Raw genomic sequence first — 19,837 nt, forward strand, 5'->3', positions numbered from 1 at the left:
AATGTATGTGATGGTTAAGGTTGTGTGTCACCTTGGTTGGGCCATGATTCTCAGTGGTTTGGCAGTTATGTAATAATGTAATTTAGCAATTATGTAATGCTGTAGTCATCATCCACAATGTGTTGTGATATGATCAGCCAATCAGTTGTAAAGGGAGTTTCCTTGGGGGTGTGACCTGTATTTTATCTATCTATCTATCTATCTATCTATCTATCTATCTATCTATCTATCTATCTATCTATCTATCTATAAATATTATATATATGTATATATATGTGTGTGTGTGTGTGTATATATGTATATGTATATATGGAGCTTCTAGCAAAGCTTACTTGCTTGCTCCCAATCCTGCATCTGGCTCGTCGTCATCTGACCTCTGGTTCTTGGCACTTGAGCCAGCTGCCTGCCGTATTGCCTGCTGATCTTGGATTTGTGAGCCTCTGCAGTCCGTGAGCCAGCGGCCTGCCATCTGACCTGCTGATCTTGGGTTTGTCAGCCCCTGCAGTTATGTGAGTCAGGAGAACCCCCCAGCCTGTCACTTGACCCATGGACTTGGGACTTGCTGGCCCCTACAACCACGTGAGCCATTTCCTTGAGATCTCTCTCTCTGTCTCTCTCTGCTTCACTGGTTTTTCTTCTCCCTTCTCGACCTTTTTTTTGGTGAAAATATACATAGCCAAAGAAACACCATTTCAAAAATTTCTACATGCACATTTCAGTGACATCGATTATGTTCTTCCAGTTGTGCTGCTATTCTCACTTTAGATGAAGGTTTACAGAGAAAAATAGTTTCTCATTTAACAGTTAGTACACATGTTGCCCTATGACAATGGTTAACAACCTCACAACACATCAACACTATCCTTACTCAACCTTTCCCTATCACCAGCTTTCCTGTCCCCTTCTGCCTTCTGGCCCTTGTCCCTGGACTGCTGTGCCTCATTAGTCCCATTTGGTTTTATGGGGCTGTCCACTCCCAGGCTGAACGGTGAACCTTGGAGATGACTTCACCACTGAGCTAAAAGGGTGTCTGGGGGCCATACTCTTGGGGTTTCTCCAGTCTCCTTTAGGCCAGTAAATCTGGTCTTTTTTTTTGTGAGTTAGAATTATGCTCTACATCTTCTCCAGCTCTGTCCAGAACCCTCTCTTGTGATCCTGGTCAGAGCAGTCAGTGGTGGTAGCCAGACACCATCTAGCTGTACTGGACTCAGTCTGGTGGAGGCCTTGGTAGCTGTGGTCCATCAGTCCTTCGGACTAATCTTTTCCATGTATCCTGTTCTCTTCATTCTCCCTTGCTCCTGAAGGGATGAGACCAGGGGAGTATCTTAGATGGCTGCTCACAGGCTTTTAAGACCCCATATCGTAATTCTTATAAGTGTTCGGTATCAATTTTAGTCTGCAAGCCAGGTTTTATTGCCCACTTTTCCAAAAGAATCTCCTGTCTCTGTGCTCCGCTGAGCCGTAGATCAAGCACCAGGCATTCCCAAAGTCTAGCGTAGTTGCTGGCATTGAATAGGCATTTGGTGAGAGTGTGTTGAACCAGACTTTCAAATTTACCCCTATTTCTTAAATCTTATATTGTTTCCCTTTCCACTGGGCTGCATATATGCTCAAGAAATCATTATTACAAATAAAATGAAAACAAAGCAAAAAACAAAAAATTATAGCCTCCATTCTTCTTGAAGTTTCTGTCTATACTTTTCACACTAAGTGTTTCAAAAGCGTTAGATACACTTTCTGATTTCCTCTTTATTTCTTAGTCTTTTATAATCTAGTTCTTAATAAAACCATTTTCAAATATGTCTGATAACCACTTCTCAGGCCTCTATATATTATAATGTTTTCACATTTTTCAGTTTTGTCTAATTTCTCCTTATAGTTCCTTTTTTGCCCCATCTGTGAAACATTCTTAATATTTACTCTCCTATTTTTTAAGAGTTAATTTTTTAAGAGTTCTTTTTCTTCTGACATATATGTGTTCCCCAGGATTGTATCTTTGTCCCACTTTTCTTCACCAAAGAAGAGAGCTTAAAGAGTTAGAGAAAAAAATATTTCTAGGGTTTCTGTTATTTGTCTTTAAACAGACATTCCTTTCTTAGCCTATTTCTCATTTTTAAATTACTTTTTGCATATCTCCATTTCGATACTATCAGAACTTCTCGTAAATTTTAGTTGGTGAGTGTATTTTGTCCCTGCTGAAGGGAAGCTGTGCTGTTTTCATTAGTGTATCTCCATTGCCTAGCACAGTGCTTGTCACATAGATGCGAATTAATACATATTTGTTAAATGAACAAATGATGTCCTCCTATCACTCAAAGTTAACAGGCTTAATATTCAACTCATCAGCAATTTTCATTTGCTTCTGTATCTACCCATTGTTCAAACCCCAACTCAAATGCCACCTCTTTTCTCAAGTTTTCCTTAATCCTCACATCAAAAATATCTCTTCCTAGTCTGTATTGTCTTAGAAAATTACACCTTTATTGTACATTTTACTTACATTCGTACAAAGTTTATAAGTTTGAGGTCAGGAACTAACTATTCACCACCCAAAAAAAAATACAGTAGTTAAAATGATCTGAGATCTTGAAAGAGTTGGTAAGTAGAGGTGTGCCACTGTTCCTTCTGCATAGAATGCCCAGGCCTCCTCCTCCAGTCTTGCTAATTTTCACTCATCCTTTGGTTTCAGTTGAAACATTATTTCATCCAGGAAGCTTTCCTGAAGTCTTGGTTAGGTAGGCTCCACTTGGTCAGATGCACTCTTCTAGCATCACTCGTTTAACGAATAATTATTGAGTGCCTGCACAAAGCATGGTACTAGGCAATGGGGCCAACTAAAGTGGTGAGCAAAATTGTTATCTCTTCCCCTGTGGAGACTAAAGTCTAATGAGAAAGAAAGACATAAAACAAATACTTACCCAAATAAATACATAGTTATAATATGAAAGAAGAGTACAGAGTTCTATGTGAGAGTAAATCTAACTAAATAGGAAATTGATCAGGGAAGTACTATTTCAAAAAGCATGTCTAACAGAAGCCTCAGTTATGATCATTAGGATTTAGCCAGACAGAGAAGGGGAAAAGTCATTCCAAATGGAGAGAATTATCTTCCAAGGCCCTAAATAGAACAACTTGATGCCCCTGAGGAACAGAACAGAAGGCCCACTTTAGCTAAGGGTGTAATATTAGCTCATTTATACAGATGATGAAACTGAGACTTAAGGATGTTCAATAAATATATAAAGTCATCAAATTAATAAATGGCAGAACCTATATTCAAATTCTGAACTTTCTAAATCCTTAGTGTTCTTTCCATTCTGTTCCCCAGTTAAAATTTGAACCAAATCTTTCCAAGCTTTGGAATTTTGTTTCTTTTCTAGCATTATAGAATATTCTCTTACCATTTACTATTATTTAGCAAAGGAGGTATTTGTATATGTAACCGTTGCTGTCAACAGAAAGGGGATAATTGATCTGGCACTAGCAGAGATTCTGCCATGGAATTTGTGGCTTTGAAAACCTGTTTTAGCATTTGCTTGACTCAGCATTTATGAGCCTCCAGTGTTGTCAGGGTTCTATGATATGCACTGTCTATATTAACCTCCGGATTTCTTTGGTTTTTGCCAGTGCAGCATTACATCTCTCAAAATTCATAGCAAGTATTTTATCTGTTTCAATTCAGCAGTACAACATGGTAAACTTGACCTACCTCTGGCAAATATTTAAGTTAATGTTTCACAAAATACACAAACTCCTTTTGGCAGTTGATTGCCAGGCAGCTGATAAAACAAAGAAGTGTTACCTTTTTTATTTTTTCTTCTCATTTTGATGTGGATGGGGAAGGGGAGGGAAGGAGAAGTTGTTGTGGTATAAAGGCAAAGTTGAAATGGTCACACTTTTTCTTTCAGAGAATCTTCTCTATTACTCTGCAGTGAGCTCCCCACAGCCCAGGCCGTGACAGCCTGCTTGCTTAGTAGCTTTCAAAAACATCCATGTTGCACCTGTGTGCTGTTCTGGGTACTTGGTGACATGTTAGTTTATAGGTGAATTTCAGGAATGTTTTACTTAAGGAAACTTCTCTGGTGATGTTCTTTCCTCCCTTTTATAACCTGATATAGTTGTGGTGGTGCAGTGGTTAAGAGCTTGGCTGCTGACCAAAAGGTCGGCAGTTTGAATCCACCAACTGCTCCTTGGAAGCCCTATGGGGCAGTTCTGCTCTGTCCTATAGGGTCGCTATGAGTTGAAATCGACTTGACTGCAACGTTGTTTTTTTAAAAAATAGTTGTGGTGTTATGTTTATCAAAGAACTTTTGCCTCGACATTCTTTCCTTCTCAGTGTTATTTTTAAGAACAATGATTATAACATGAAATAATGTATTTAATTCTTGGGCTAATTTTTGCTTTATCGTGGAGGTTTTCATTTGTGATTTAAATCTTGCTCTGGGGAAGGAAATAAGGATAAAAAGATAACTTTAAGGTACACTTGTTCTGATATCGTTAAGCGTTGGTTTTGAGGATGCCTTGCTTCAGTGAGGACTATGGAATTAAGCTTTTAATGATGTAAGGTTTAGGGATATTAAATGCCAAATGCATGTTTTTTAACCTCCTAAAATATGGTTTTATTATTAAAAAGTAGAGCAGTGTTTATATAGAGAATATCTTGCACCATTAAGGAAACATTTACTATTTTGTTTAAACAAGTTTTTTAAAATATACTTATTACCCTTTACAGTGTCCCGTCCACCTGTCCCCCCTCTGCCCCTAAACATTTTTCTTTTCCTTTAAATGGACTTCTCTGGTTTTTGTTTGCAGGCAGCTATCAATGGTGTAATACCCCAGGAAAATGGCATTCTACAAAGGTATGTTATAAGGTGCTTAATGGTAAGATGAGAATTTAACAGAGCAAAAATAAAATTGTTAATTATCTTTTGTTTCATTTACTAGGACATTTGATTTTTGGTATATTTTTGGTTATTGTTCTTTCAGATATTTTAATTAGTTATATTAATTCTCTAAAATCTTCAACTTATAACTATAACTTTATTTCATATTGGGTAATACCATCTTTTAAGATGGTTTTATTATTATTTTTTAAAAGAGAGGTTTTCAAAGTCATCTTCTGATTTATAAGATGGAAAGAATTGAGTTCTTTAAATTTTTGGCATTGAGAAGATGAGATATGGCTCGATGATTCAATAGCCTCAGAGTATGGTTATCATCTGACTCTACAGGCTTTATCTCCAAACTTGCTACAGTCTTTTTTCTCCATTTTGGTTTATAAATTAAGTAGATGATAGCTTGTGACAATTTGAGTAAGTTCGTAATAAAACTTCACAGAGCTCTGAACTATTTCACCTGAAGAATACAGTGTTAACATGTGGAATGGTCTTAGTGGTTTTGTGTTATTGCCAGCAGGTAAAATTAGAAGATGGTGCCCAGAGAACCATAATAGTTACAAAATAATGTTTTAAGTTAAAAATAAATTTATAACTTTTTTTCTCCTTAAAATAGGAGACTCTGGTTCTGGATTAAAAGAACACACTATAAAGTCATAGTAGGTGAAACCATACGCCCTTCCAAGCATAGTTTAATTGCTTGATTTTTTTTTTTTCTTCTTCCCCTCTCAATTCAAACTTTGGCTTGAATTTTGGTAGCTGGGATTTCTAAGTCACTGAAGCATAATCTGTTAAGTGCAGATGAGGCAAACAGAAACAGCAGACTAGGAATGAGGTTGTTTCAGAGAGGAAGGAAAGTGCTATGGCATAAACATCAAAATATTCACCATGAACTGCAAAATGTCCTGTATTTTACAGGAAACTGTATTTTCAGGGTGGAAGCAAAAGTTTCTGTGGTACTTATATCACCCTTATGGTTTTCAGGTGAAATCAGTGATCAACAGACCTATCATCCCCATCCCCTTTTTTTAATTGTCAGAAAGAATTTCATCCAGAGTAAATGTGGCTGATTTCCAGAGTTTCTACCAACTTATTTCAAGGGGTTAGGGAGGGACATCAGTTTCAAAACCATTTAATTCTATTGAAATCCTTGTCTAGAAAAGCAAACCCAGTGATTATAGGAACTTCTGTTGTGGCCTTTTTTCCCTCCTTGGTTTAGAAAGTTTTGGACTGCTAAATATGGCTCCAGTTTTATTCTCGAGTAAATGTCATTGCCATTTTTTGTGCCAAAATTTTTACTATGCTAAACTCTCGTGGGCTCAGCTGCTTGGTTCTGAGTATATGTTGGATATATCTTACAGTTAATAGTATTTGCTATGGGTGAACTGTAGAAATTCCTTCTTCCTGAAATGACCCATCTCTCCTGTCACAGGTGATACTCTTTGCTTAATTTTTGTTTTTAACTAAAAATTCAGTACTGAATTGATTTCTAATAAGATTACTATAATAATATTTGGGGTTTAACTTTAACCAGAGTGGGGTTTTTATTTCGTTTGCTTATTTTAAAGGAATGAATCATGTGTCCACATAAGAAAACCAATTGTATTTAGTAATATTCTTCAACTATTTTCCTTCCTACCTTTTATTGTTTAGCTTTGAAATCACTATGGATTTGACATAGCTGAAAATTCCTCTTGGGTGTCTGTTGACCAGAGGAAAATAAAAGTGGACTCTTTGTACTATCTGACAAGCTTAACACTGGAAGTGGAAATGGTATATGCAGGCAGTTAGAAGGATCTTTGTATGTTTGATTTTTGCAGTAAAATTGAATATAGTCTGTGTTTACAACTGACTCTTAATTTGTCAGTTTATTCCCTAACAGTGGAAAGAGGTGCCAGATACCAAGTTTAAAGAAATGATTGTGTTGTATAATATACTCATGGGATGATGAACTTTTTGATAGGAAATAATTACATACCCACAGCACTGTTAGATATGTTGATACTTAATTCCTTTGATTAGAGTTGATAAAAAATTTTAATTTATAGACCATTTAAAGGAGTATTTTAAAAAAATATAAATCATTTTTGGAGGGGGAATATCCATTTTCCTTGTGCTTTATACCTGTTTTTGAAATCAGATTTTGTTTGTGAATTCAAAAGTGGGAATCTGGTTTTCATTATAGCCATAAAGTATCAGGCACTGTGCTAGGCAGTTGACATGTTTTTCTTCATTTAATACTTATTACAACCCTTGTTTACAATACTCAATACTCACTAATGAGTATTAATGTAATACTCATTTACATTATAATATGTAAGTGTTCATATTTTACAGATGAGGAAACTAAGGTTAGAGAGATTATATAGATTGTCCAAGGTCACAAGTCTAGTAGTTAGGGAAGTCTGGATTGTCTTATTCTAAAAGCCATGCTCTTTCTTCTGTACCATTCTGTCCTCTTCAAGGTCAATAAATCTTTAGTTTTAAGATTTTTCTTTAGGTAAAGAAGTTGAAATCCAATATATATATCTATAACATCTTTGTCCTACAGCTTTGTTTTTACAGTTGTTGTTTTAGCATAAGCTAGGTAAAGGCAGATATTATTATCCCTCATTTTACATGCAGAGTTAATAAGGCATGAAATGACTTGGCTCAGATGCTACAGCATGATGTTTATGGAGTCAAGAATATAAGCAAGTCTTCTGGCTCTTCCTCTAGGACTTATTTCACTAGACAGTATATTTCTAACACAGTATATTTATAATGTGTGTAATTTATTCAGTCATAAATGTAAACCATTCATTCAGTCATAAACAAGCATTGAGTGTGTCCATGTGTATTCACTACATCTTGGTATAATATTTTGTTTATTCAGCATATTGTCCAAAGCCTCTTCTAAAATAATTTTTGGAAATAGTTACTGTTAGAAAAAAGTGCTAGTGAATTATTTGTACCAGTAGAGAGCAGATGCTATGTTTTCTAAAAATTAACTTTACAAAATAATAGTGTAGTTTAACTTACTGACTGAGTGAGTGGTATTTATCACCTCATACTCATGACCCAGACAAGTGTACAGTATGTTCACTTCCCCATTGTTTAATTCATTGTGGACACCTAGAGAAGACAAGGTTTGTTTTCAAACCTTGACCATTATACTTTCAGAATATATAAACGTCCAGGTTGTCTGACTAGAAAATGCCCATTTTGCCCAGTTAGTTTCTATGTGTTGTTTTCTCTAATGCCCATTTAAAAAATCTGATTTTATACACAAGTTTATCTTTATGACACATTTTTTTTTTTGTGCCTAGAAGTTTTACCATGGGATGGACTTTAAAAAACTGAAATAATAAAGGAGTCCAGAGTTCCTGTTTACTTGCTTTGTTCATTGCCTTCCAAAAGTCTGTGTGGTTTATAGAGGAAAACTGAATAAGATAAAAATAGTCTTTTAGTTGAAGTTTAGATCCAGAATAGATTTTGCCATAGAGCTTTCCTCACCAATCAGTGTCTTTATTGAGTTTAAAAAAAAATTTTTTTTCAGTGTCTAGAAACTTTTTTTATTTTATCATTTTTTAAAATTGTACTTTAGGTGAAGGTTTACAGAGAAAATTAGTTTCTCATTAAACAATAAAGATACTGTTTTTCAACATGGGTTGTCAACCCCATGACATGTCAACACTCTCCCCTTCTTGATCTTGGGTTTGCCATTACCAGCTTTCCTGTCCCCTCTTGCCTTCTCGTCCTTGGCACTGGGTTAGTATGTCCATGTAATCTCGTTTTGCTTTATGGGCATGTCTAGTATTTGGCTGAACTGAGTTAAACGAGTGTGCACGGGACGTACTCTGAGGGTTTCTCCAGTCTCTGTCAAACCACTAAGTCTGATTTTTTTTTGTGAGTTAGAATTTTGTTCTACATTTATCTCCAGCTCTGTCTGGGACCCTCTATTATGATCCCTGTCAAAGCAGTCGGTGGTGGTAGTTGGACACCATCTGGTCGTGCTGGACTCTGTCTGGTGGAGGCTATAGTAGTTGTGGTCCATTAGTCCTTTGGACTAATCTTTCCATGTGTCTTTGGTTTTCTTCATTCTCCCTTTCTCCAAACGAATTGGGACCACTGGAGTATCTTAGATGGTTGCTCACAGGCTTTTGAGACCCCAGATGCTACCCACCAAAGTAGGATGTAGAACATTTTCTTTATAAACTGTTATGTCAGTTGAGCTAGATGTCTCCCAAGACCATGGTCCCCAGACCGCAGCCCAGTAATTAGGTCCCTCAGGGAGTTTGAATGTGTCCGTGAAGCTTCCATGACCTTGCCTTGGTCAAGTTGTGCTGACTTCCCCAGTGTTGTGTACTGTCTTACCCTTCACCAAAGTTATCACTTATCTATTGTCTAGCTAGAGTTTTTCCTTCCCCACCCCTCCCCTCCCTCCTAAGCATCAAAGATTGTTTCTTTCTGTGTGTAAACCTTTTCATGAGTTTTTATAATAGTGGTCTCAGACAGTATTTGTCCTTTTGTGATTGACTTATTTCACCCAGCATAATGCCTTCCAGATCCATCTATGTTGTGAGATGTTTTGCAGATTCATCTTTGTTCTTTATTGCTGTATAGTATTTCATTGTGTGTATATACCATAGTTTGTTTATCCATTCATCTCTTGATGGGCATTTAGGTTGTTTCCATCTTTTTGCTATTGTGAATAATGCTGAAATGAATATGGGTGTGCATATGTTTATTTGCGTGAAGGCTCTTATTTCTCTAAGATATATTTCTAGGAGTGGGGTTGCTGGATTGTATCGTATTTCTATTTCTAGCTTTTTAAAGAAGCGTTGTGTCATTTTCTATAGTGTTTGTACCATTTTACATTCCCACCAGTAGTGCATAAGAGTTCCAAGCTCCCCACAGCCTCTCCAACATTTTTTATTTATTTATTTTTATTTGTGCCAGTAATGTTGGGGTGAGATGGTATCTCATTGTAGTTTTGATTTGCATTTCTCCAATGGCTAGTGATCTCTAGCATTTCCTCATGTGTCTGTTAGCTGCCTTAAAGTTTATTTTGGTGAAGTATCTGCTCATATCCTTTGCCATTTTTTAATTGGATTATTCGTCTTTTTGTTGTAGAGGTGTTGGATTTTCCTATAGATTTCAGAGATTAGACCTTTGTTGGATTTGTCATAGCCAGATTTTTTTTCCCAGTCTGTAGGTTCTGTTTTTACTCTTTTGGTGAAGTCTTTTGATGAGCATAAGTTTTTAATTTTTAGAAGATTCCAGTTATCTAGCTTCTTTTCTGTTGTTTGTGTATTGTTAGTTATGGTTTGTATGCTATTTATGCCATATATTAGGGCCTCTAGTGTTGACCTTATTTTTTCTTCTATAATCTTTATACTTTTTATATTTGGGTCTTTGATCCATTTTGAATTAGTTTTTGTGTATAGTGTGACTTAAGGTCCTGTTTCATTTTTTTACATATGGAAATCCAGTTTTACCAGCAACATTTATTTAGAAGACTGTCTTTTTCCCATTTAATGCACTTTGTGTATGTGCAGGTACATGGTAAGTTCACTCCAGCATTCCTTTTTCTCTAAACATCTGAATTTGTTATATATCATGTCAGAAAAGTTCAGGTGTCTTACCTACATTAAATGTAATCTCCTTTGAGATTTACATTTCATTCAGCCGACAAGCTATCTACTAGAGGTACTATAGCAGCTTAAGCTAACACATAATATTTGGCCCAATCCAAACTGTTTTGGTCAAATACCGAATTTTTACAGAAATAACTTGTGCCTTCTACATTTGTTTGCCAACCGCATCCCCTCGCCAACCAGATATTTTCGTAAGAGCCGCTTTGCCAATTTTTGTTTTACATGTTGCTGTAAAAAAAAATTAGTATAGTGCGCTTATGAAATACCTCACTGGGGAAGGGTGTGGTTGGCAAACTAATGTAGAAGGCACACATTATTTGTGTAAAAGTACACTACCCTTTAAATTCATTTTTATACTTATTCCCCAGATTTTTGCTAATATAAGTTATCAAAATCTTACCATTATTTTGAGTATAAGCTATTTCTTTTCATTTAAGACATTGAACTTGTTCTCTTGTAGCATGTCTAGATTTGATTTTAGAGGCAGTAAGAAATAGTGAGGGTGGGTTTTCAGAATGTTGTTGTTATTGTTAGATGCCGTTGAGTCGGTTCCTAGTGACCCTGTGTACAACAGAACAAAACACTGCCCAGTCCTGTGCCATCCTCACAATTGTTCTTATGCTTGAGCCCATTGTTGCAGCCACTGTGTCAATCTATCTCCTTGAGGGGCTTCCTCTTTTTTGCTGACCCTCTCTGCTTTACCAAGCTTGATGTCCTTCTCCAGGGACTGGTCTCTCCTGATAACATGTCCAAAGTATGTGAGACATAGTCTCGCCATCCACGCTTCTAAGGAGCATTCTGGTTATACTTCTTCCAAGACAGATTTGTTCGTTCTTTTGGCAGTCCTTGGTACATTCAGTGTTCTTTGCCAACACCATAATTCGAAGGCGTCAATTCTTCTTTGGTCTTCCTTATCCATTGTCCAGCTTTCACATACATATGAGGTGATCGAAAACACCATGGCTTGGGTCAGGCGCACCTTACTTCTTAAAGTGACATCTTTGCTTGTTAACACTTTAAAGAGGTCTCTTGCAGCAGATTTGCCAATTGCAATGTGTTGTTTAATTTCTTGACTTCTGCTTCCATGGGTGTTGATTGTGGGTCCAAGTAAAATGAAATCCTTGACAGCTTCAATATTTTCCCTGTTTATCATGATGTTGCTTATTGGTCCAGTTGTGAGGATTTTTGTTTTCTTTATGTTGAGGTGTAATCCATACTGAAGGCTGTGGTCTTTGATCTTCATCAGTAAGTGCTTCAAGTACTTGGAAAGCAAGTTGTGTCATCTGTGTAACACAGGTTGTTAATGAGTTTCCTCCAATCTAATGCTCCATTCTTCTTCATATAGTCCAGCTTCTCAGATTATTTTCTCACTGTACAGATTGAATAAGTAGGATGAAAGGATACAACCTGACACAAACCTTTCCTAACTTTAAACCACGCAGTATCCCCTTATTCTGTTTGAACCACTGCCTCTTGGTCTGTGTACGGGTTTCTCATGGGCACAATTATATGTTCTGGAATTTCCATTTTTCATGATGTTATCCGTAATTTGTTATGATCCACGCAGTCAAATACTTTTGCATAGTCAGTAAAACACAGGAAAACATGTTTCTGGTATTCTCTGCTTTCAGCCAGGGGCCATCTAACATCAGCAGTGATATCCCTGGTTCCATGTCCTCTTCTGAATCTGGCTTGAATTTTTGGCAATTCGTTGTGGATAGACTGCTGCAGCTGCTTTTGAATGATCTTCAGCAAAATTTTACTTGCGTGTGATATTAATGATATTGTTCGATAATTTCTGCATTCGTTTGGTTCACCTTTTTTTGGGAACAGGCATAAATATGGATCTCTTCCAGTCAGTTGGCCATGTAGGTGTTTTCCAAATTTCATAGGCACTTTCAGTGTTGCATCTGTTTGTTGAAACATCTCAATTGATATTCCATCAATTCCTGGAGCCTTGTTTTTCGCCACTGCCTTCAGTGCAGCTTCTACTTCTTACTTCGGTACCATCAGTTCCTGATTATATGCTACTTCCTAAAATGGTTGAATGTTGACCAATTCTTTTTGATATAGTGACTCTGTGTGTTCGTTCCATCTTATTTTGATGCTTCCTGTGTCATTTAATATTTTCCCCATAGAATTCTTCCGTATTATAACGCGAGGCTTGAATTTTTTCTTCAGTTCTTTCAGCTTAGGAAATGCCAACTGTGTTCTTCCTTTTTGGTTTTCTATCTCCAGGTCTTTGCACGTGTTAGAATACTTTACTTTGTCTTCTTGAGCAGCCCTTTGAAATCTTCTGTTCAGCTATTTTACTTCATCATTTCTGCCATTTGCTTTAGCTACTCAACATTTAAGAGCAACTTTCAGAGTCTCTTCTGACATCCATTTTAGTCTTTTCTTTCTTGCCTGTCTTTTTAATGACCTTTTGCTTTCTTCACATATGATGTCCTTGATGTCATTCCAAAACTCGTCTGGTCTTCAGTCATTAGTGTTCAACTCGTCAAATCTATTCTTGAGATGGTCTCTAAATTCACATGGGATATGCTCAAGGTTGTACTTTGGTCCTCGTGGGCTTGTTCTAATTTTCCTCAGCTTTGACTTGAACTTGCATATGAGCGATTAATGGTCTGTTCCACAGTTGGCCCCTGGCCCTGTTCTGACTGATGATATTGAGCTTTTTCATTGTGTCTTTCCACAGATGTAGTCGAATTGATTTCTATCTATTCCATCTGGCAAGGTCCATGTATATAATTGCTGTTTATGTTGGTTAAAAAAGGTATTTGGAATGAAGAAGTTTTTGGTCTTGCAAAATTCTGTCATGTGATCTCCAGAGTCATTTCTGTCACCAAGGTCATATTTTCTAATTTCCAGTCCTTCTTTGTTTCCAAGTTTTGCATTCCAATCATCAGTAATTATCAATGCATCCTGACTGTATGTTTGATCAATTTCAGATTGCAGAAGTTGGTAAAATCTTTAATTTCTTCATCTTTGACCTTAGTGGTTGGTGCGTAAATGTCAACAATAGTCATATTAACTGGTCTTCCTTGTAGGTGTATGGATATTATCCTATCACTGATGGCGTTGTACTTCAGGACAGATCTTGAAATGTTCTTTTTGACAATGAATGCAGTGCCTTTCCTCTTCAGTTTGTCATTCCAGGCATAATAGACCATATGATTTTCTGATTCCAAATGGCTGATACCAGCCCATTTCAGCTCACTAATGCCTAGGATATCAATGTTTGTGCCTTCCGTTTCATTTTTGATGATTTCTAATTTTCCTAGATTCATATTTCATACATTCCACGTTCCAATTATTAATGGAAGTTTGCAGCTGCTGCTTCTCATTTTGAGTTGTGCCACATCAGCAAACCAAGATCCCGAAAGCTTGATTTCATCCACGTCATTAAGGTCGAGTCTACTTTGAGGAGACAGCTCTTCCCTAGTTGTATTTTGAGTGCCTTCCAACCTGAGGGGCTCATCTTCCAGCACCATATGAGACAATGTTCTGCTGCTATTCATCCGGTTTTCAGTGTATAATTTAATTTAGAAGTAGACTGCCAGGTCCTTCTTCCTAGTCTGTCTTAGTCTGGAAGCTCAGCTGAAACCTGTCCACCATGGGTGGCCCTGCTGGCATTTGAATACCAGTGGCATAGCTTCCAGCATTGCAGCAACACGCAAGCCCCCACAGTACAACAAACTGGGTTTTGAGAATAGGTATCCCCTTTCAAGGCAACTCTTTCAGGTAAGCGTTTTACAGTATTTTCAAGCAAGGGTAGCCTCAGTCATGTGAGGAGGGGCTGTTTCTGCTTAAAAAAGAGACTGAGAAAGACTCCGGGAGTTCAAGATTCTAACCTTCATCTGAGTTCCCCCAGGTGTCGCCATTCTACACCTCAGAGCCCTACTCCTTTCAAAATAATGCCTTAACTTTCACTTAGAAAGTATGATATTCAGCTTTCACTGTAATTCTGCAAATCTGCCCAGTCACATTTTGAATCTAATTCTCAGCAAGGTCTTCTCTGTGATTACGAGAAATAAACTCTTTTGGAACCATTTTTGAAGCTCTGTAGCTCTCTTATCATGACTTGAGCTGAGAGTGTAAAACGCCGAGCTTTTCATTTAGTTTTGTAAGCTCTCTAGTAGATTCAGAAGCAGTCGTTCCTTACTGTCATTATTGCCACCATAATGGTTATGTGAAACAGTGACTTTGTTTCAATAGACATGTCATTATGAACTACAAGTGATAATTTAATTAAACATTTTGTCAGTGCATGGCATGGATTACTGGTATCCCTTTTTCCATTGGCAAGGAGTTAAAACAGTACTGCACTGAAGGTTAAGGGTATAATCAAGCCAATTCCTGAATCCCATCTTTGAGGGTATGTTTCCTGGGGCCTGTCCATTGTATCAGAATCCAGTCAGGAAAATGAAACCACACTAGGTATTTCAAGAGAGGGAATTTAATGTTTGTTTAGTTACATAGTGTGGAGAACTAAAAGAGCAAAAAGGGAAAACTGAAGTAATCTAGATATATTAACTACTGGAGTAAGTTACCACTCTTAGGGAACAAAGTGGTTAGCAACACTTTGAAGCTTAGAGTGGCCCCGTGGAGCTGAGGCTAAGACTTCTGAGAAATGCACATATCCAGTTTCTGCTAGCATCTCTGAGAAGTCAAGAAGCTGATTGTGAGAAAGCTGAAAAAAGCAGGAGTCTTGAACTTGCCAGGTGATGCTTATGAAAATGTATACAAGTAGAAGCAAGTCTGTCCTCCCTAACTACTAATCTTATCTGGTGTACTAAGTTTGAGGTTTGAGTTCTTACTAGTTACCAGACATTGTGCTAAACCCTTTATATACACTATCTGCTTTAAACCTTGCAAACAGAATTACATTTCCCGCTTTACAAGTGAGATAGCTATTAAATGGGTAAAGCCAGGATTTCATTTTTATTTTTCTTTATAATGGAGAGATTTGCTTGTTTGAATGTTAATGAGAATAATCTAGAAGAGAGGGAGAAGTTGTTGCAGATACTAGAAAGGAAGAGGATAATCCACAGTGGAAAGCTAATGAGAAGATGGTTTTAGGTTTTTGTATAGATAGGAGGAATGATGTCTCCTCTATTTTACAGGAAGGGAGAAAGAGTACATATGCAGGTTATTGTTGTGGATATGATGTCAAGAAGATGAGGGAATTCCTCTTGATGGCATCCTTCTTCTCTGCAAAGTAGGAAACAATATCATCTTTTGAGAGTGAGGAGTGAGATAGGGAGAATGGAGGTTTGAGGATGGTGGAGAAGTTTTGATACTGTAGTCTTTGTGGAAAGTAGAGTGAATGAGTCAAGTAATGAATCATTGCATAAATGAGAGTGAATGAAGGAGAAAACAGTGTTCTTAATTAAGTGAGTTTAAAATGATGTTTTACCAGTATCATCATGACACAAGGCAAAAATTTCATTAAATGCTAAATGATAGGATATTGCTAACAGGCATAGAAAGGTAAGGATGGAGGGGTAAGTAATGTAAACTTCTGTCACTGGGGAAGATTTTGTGAAGGAAGTAGAACCTAAGTTAGGCCTTGATGCACAGGTAGGTAAACTTGATAAGAACAACACAAGCAAAGGATGGACAAGGGCCCTTAGTGATACTGTGTAATGATTTGGTTGACAGTAATCCTTCTTTTCTGTCAACATTTCAGTGAATACGGACGTGAGACCATACCAGGACCTGCATTTGTTCCAGCAAGTCATTCAGCTTCAGCTCCTGCTCCCTCTTCTTCTTCAGCATTTCGACCCGTAATGCCATCCAGGCAAATTGTAGAGAGGCAACCTCGGATGCTGGACTTCAGGGTTGAGTACAGAGACAGAAATGTTGATGTGGTACTTGAAGACAGCTGTACTGTTGGTAAGGTTTTGCTACCATAAAGCTTTCACAAATAAATTTGGCAAACACTTGGTAAACATTCAATTTATATTTGTTTATTTTGAATTGACCGCCAAAAAGAAGGAAAAAAAAAGCGGCAAATTGAAACTGATATTTCCCCATACAAAACCTTGTGCTCTGTTTTTCAGTACTGTGTGGAGAGTGAGGTAAGTCTGAGAATAATTTTTTTCTTTTGTTCCACATATATGGAGTGGTATATTGGGTTGATGCAACTCAAAAAACTACCCTAATTATTAAGTACATTGTAATTATCAAACTTTACAGCTGAAGCTTGCTCATTTTGTATAGTCTGGTTAATGAGAGATCAGCCATAATACATGTTTCCATCACTCTTTCTCCTACCAGCTGGATAAATGCTACAGTAGTAGTCTCTCAAAGGAAGCACAATGTATATGCCTGCCTAGAAGACTTTCCCAGGTTATTATAGGGTTACTATGAGTCGGAATTGACTCAATGGCAGTGGGTTTGGTTTTTTTTTAGAGAGAAACTTTATTAAACTCATATTCGATTCAGATTATTTGTTCCCCTTTCACTGTAGAATCAGATAGTATATTAATTTCTCTTTTTATGTAGTTTTGCCTTAAATCTAAACTTCATTTATTTCTGAAATGTTGCCTTTGTCTTTTTATGGGGAGATACTTTTTAAATTTTATTTAATTTTTTGATTGAGATACATTACAGAAAACAGCAAGGCTGTTAGAAGAGTGATTGTTTCCAGACACTAATCAGATTATGGTATTTCCTTACTTAAAACCATTCAAAAACTTTTCCTTGTTGTTCAATTCAAATCTTTAACATGGCCTGTAAGTCCTTGCTTGATCAGACCCTTCCCTACCTTTCTAGTTTCATCTTGTACTATTCTCCTGCTTGCTCACTATGCCAAGTTATAAGGAACTTCTTTCAATTCCTTGAATAGGTTGAGTTATTAGCCCATTCGGGGCCTTTGTGCACGTTCCTTCTGCCTGGATTTCTGTCCTGGTCCCGCCATTCTGCCTGTGCCCATCTCCATGCCCCTAAATATCCTCCTGTATATTCTTTAGCACCATTTCCTCTTTCATAGTACGTAATACAGTGTAATCTGTTTAATTATCTTTCTTCCCCATTAGTATGCTATGTGAGTTCAAAGACCATTCTCTATTGCTGTGTTTTTATTAGCCAGCACACAGGTGCTTAATACCTGTTGACTGAACACAGTTAAACAGTTCATCTCTGGAGTTTACTATTTATGTGAAATTATTTTATTAATAATATGTTCTGTGTGCTTTTCATGGCTAGAGTGTCTGTTGCTTCACCTTTTCATATTTCATACCTGTGACTAGGACCACTGAAAATGAGCATAGCATATAAAAACCGATGAGCTAAGATATCAAATAAAACTTCCCATTAACTCTTGACAAAAAAATGAGTGCTATGTTCAGTAATTTCAGCTCTCCTCTGAAAGTTCTATGGAGTTGGAAAAAACTCCTTGTTTTTAAAAGGAAAGGACAAATAATTTTAATAAAAATTAGGTATAGGACAGAGCAGGATTTATATAGTGGAAAAGAGCTTTTCTATGTATAGCTTGTAGTCAGACTTGTATTTTAATCCTGGTTCTACCATTTAATAACTCTGTGATCTTAATTATTTTCCTCAACCTCTCAGAGCCCAAGTTCCCTTATTCATAAAATGAGAATAGTGATCCCTATTCTCTAGCGATATTGTGGAGATTAAATAAGATATTATAGATAAAATGCTTAATATAGGCCTGATACATGGTAAGAATTTAGTAAATGATAGCTTGTGTTGCTGCTTCTGCACTGATACTGTTACTTGTGCTGCTGCTGAATACTTTCAGACTACATCTTGATTTTCTGGCTGTCCACTTGTATAGTGAGAAATTTACAAACTTATCTCACCTACTTGTTCAAGATATCCTGTGCCAGCTAGGAATAGAGATCCAAAGCAGTAATGGATTATGCTTAAAGTACTGTTTTTCAGTGTAAAAACCTGGAGTCTTAGTCCATAAACTTCTTCGGACCTCAAGCAAATTTTCAAAAATTAAGAAGAGTTGGTATTATTTTCAAAGCTTCAGAGAGCAAGTTTCTGCAATTTGTGTTAAAACTCAGGGTCAGGCAAATGCTTTTTTTCCTTCTAAAACACATCCTTTATGCTGATATTTAAACTTGTGTCCTTTTGTTGTATCTTTTCACCATACTTAATTCAATCTGTACACTGAACAAATAATCTGAGAAGCCGGACTATATGAAGAATAATGCAGCATCAGAATTGGAGGAAGACTCGTTAAACAACTTGCAGTATGCAGATGACACAACTTTGCTTGCTGAAAATGAGGACGACCTGAAGCACTTCCTGTATGAATTACACCTGAATGTAAAGAAAATGAAAATCCTCACAACTGGACCAGTAAACAACATCATGATAAATGGTGAAGAAATTGATGTTGTCAAGGATTTCATTCTACTTAGATCAGTAACCAAAGAAGCAGCAGTCAGGATATCAAATGATGTATTGCATTGGGCAAATCTACTGCAAAAGACCTTGTATTATAAAGGACCTAATACAAGAGGCTGATATATATAGTATGTTGTTGTTGCCCTCAAGTCGGCTCCAACTCATAGCAACCTTATGCATAACAGAACAAAACACTGACTGGTCCTGCACCGTCCTCACAGTGATTGGTATATTTGAGCCCACTGTTGCAGCCACTGTGTTAATCCATCTCATTGAAGGTCTCCCTCTTTTTCACTGACCCTCTACTTTACCAAGCATGATGTCCTTCTCCAGTGATTGGTCCCTCCTGATGACATGTCCAAAGTAAGCAAGATGAAGCCTCGCCATCCTCACTTCTAAGAAGCATTCTGGCTGTACTTCCTTCAAGACTAATTTGTTTGAGTTATTCAACCCTCGTTTTGTCCCAAATGTAAATATTGCGAACAGTATAGCTAGATAAAACACAGATAAGTCAGAAAAATGAGGTGAAATGAAAATAAAGTGAAATAATAGAAAGCTTGGTACATTCGATGATGTGCAATAGCTAGCTAGAGTTGTACCATACATTTGCCTTCAGATTTGCAAACAGCTATTCTGAAAGGGAAATTGACATCATATTTTTATATTCTTAAAATCAAAGCAAACCAATTACTTAGAAAAATAGCAAATATATCTGATCATAAGATAATAAAGAAGTTTCTTCTAAGTGTCCTCAGAGAGAGAAAACATCCTGATAAAGTATTTACTTGTGAACAACTCCACCGTATGTTCCTGCTTAAGGTCACAGAGCTATCTAGTAGCCAAACTGATTTAAACTCAAACCGATTTGTTTCTAAAGCTGACAGTCTTTTTCCTGCACACATTTACCATGATCTT

General features: G+C 36.9%; 1 protein-coding gene across 4 annotated transcripts in view; it reads left to right on the plus strand.

Moving 5' to 3' along the window:
• Positions 1-19,837, plus strand: part of FAF1 (Fas associated factor 1) — a 573,118-nt gene that overhangs the window by 178,591 nt on the left and 374,690 nt on the right. For all 4 annotated transcript variants that reach the window (XM_023727090.1, XM_023727089.1, XM_023727088.1 and 1 more), the window contains exons 3-4: positions 4,813-4,859; positions 16,227-16,432. In XM_023727090.1, coding sequence (XP_023582858.1) covers positions 16,327-16,432 — 106 coding nt within the window. In that variant the 5' untranslated portion in view covers positions 4,813-4,859; positions 16,227-16,326. The remainder of the gene's footprint in view (positions 1-4,812; positions 4,860-16,226; positions 16,433-19,837) is intronic.

Source organism: Trichechus manatus, unplaced genomic scaffold (genome assembly GCF_000243295.1).
Source record: "Trichechus manatus latirostris isolate Lorelei unplaced genomic scaffold, TriManLat1.0 scaffold00015, whole genome shotgun sequence".
Classification (NCBI taxonomy): domain Eukaryota; kingdom Metazoa; phylum Chordata; class Mammalia; order Sirenia; family Trichechidae; genus Trichechus; species Trichechus manatus.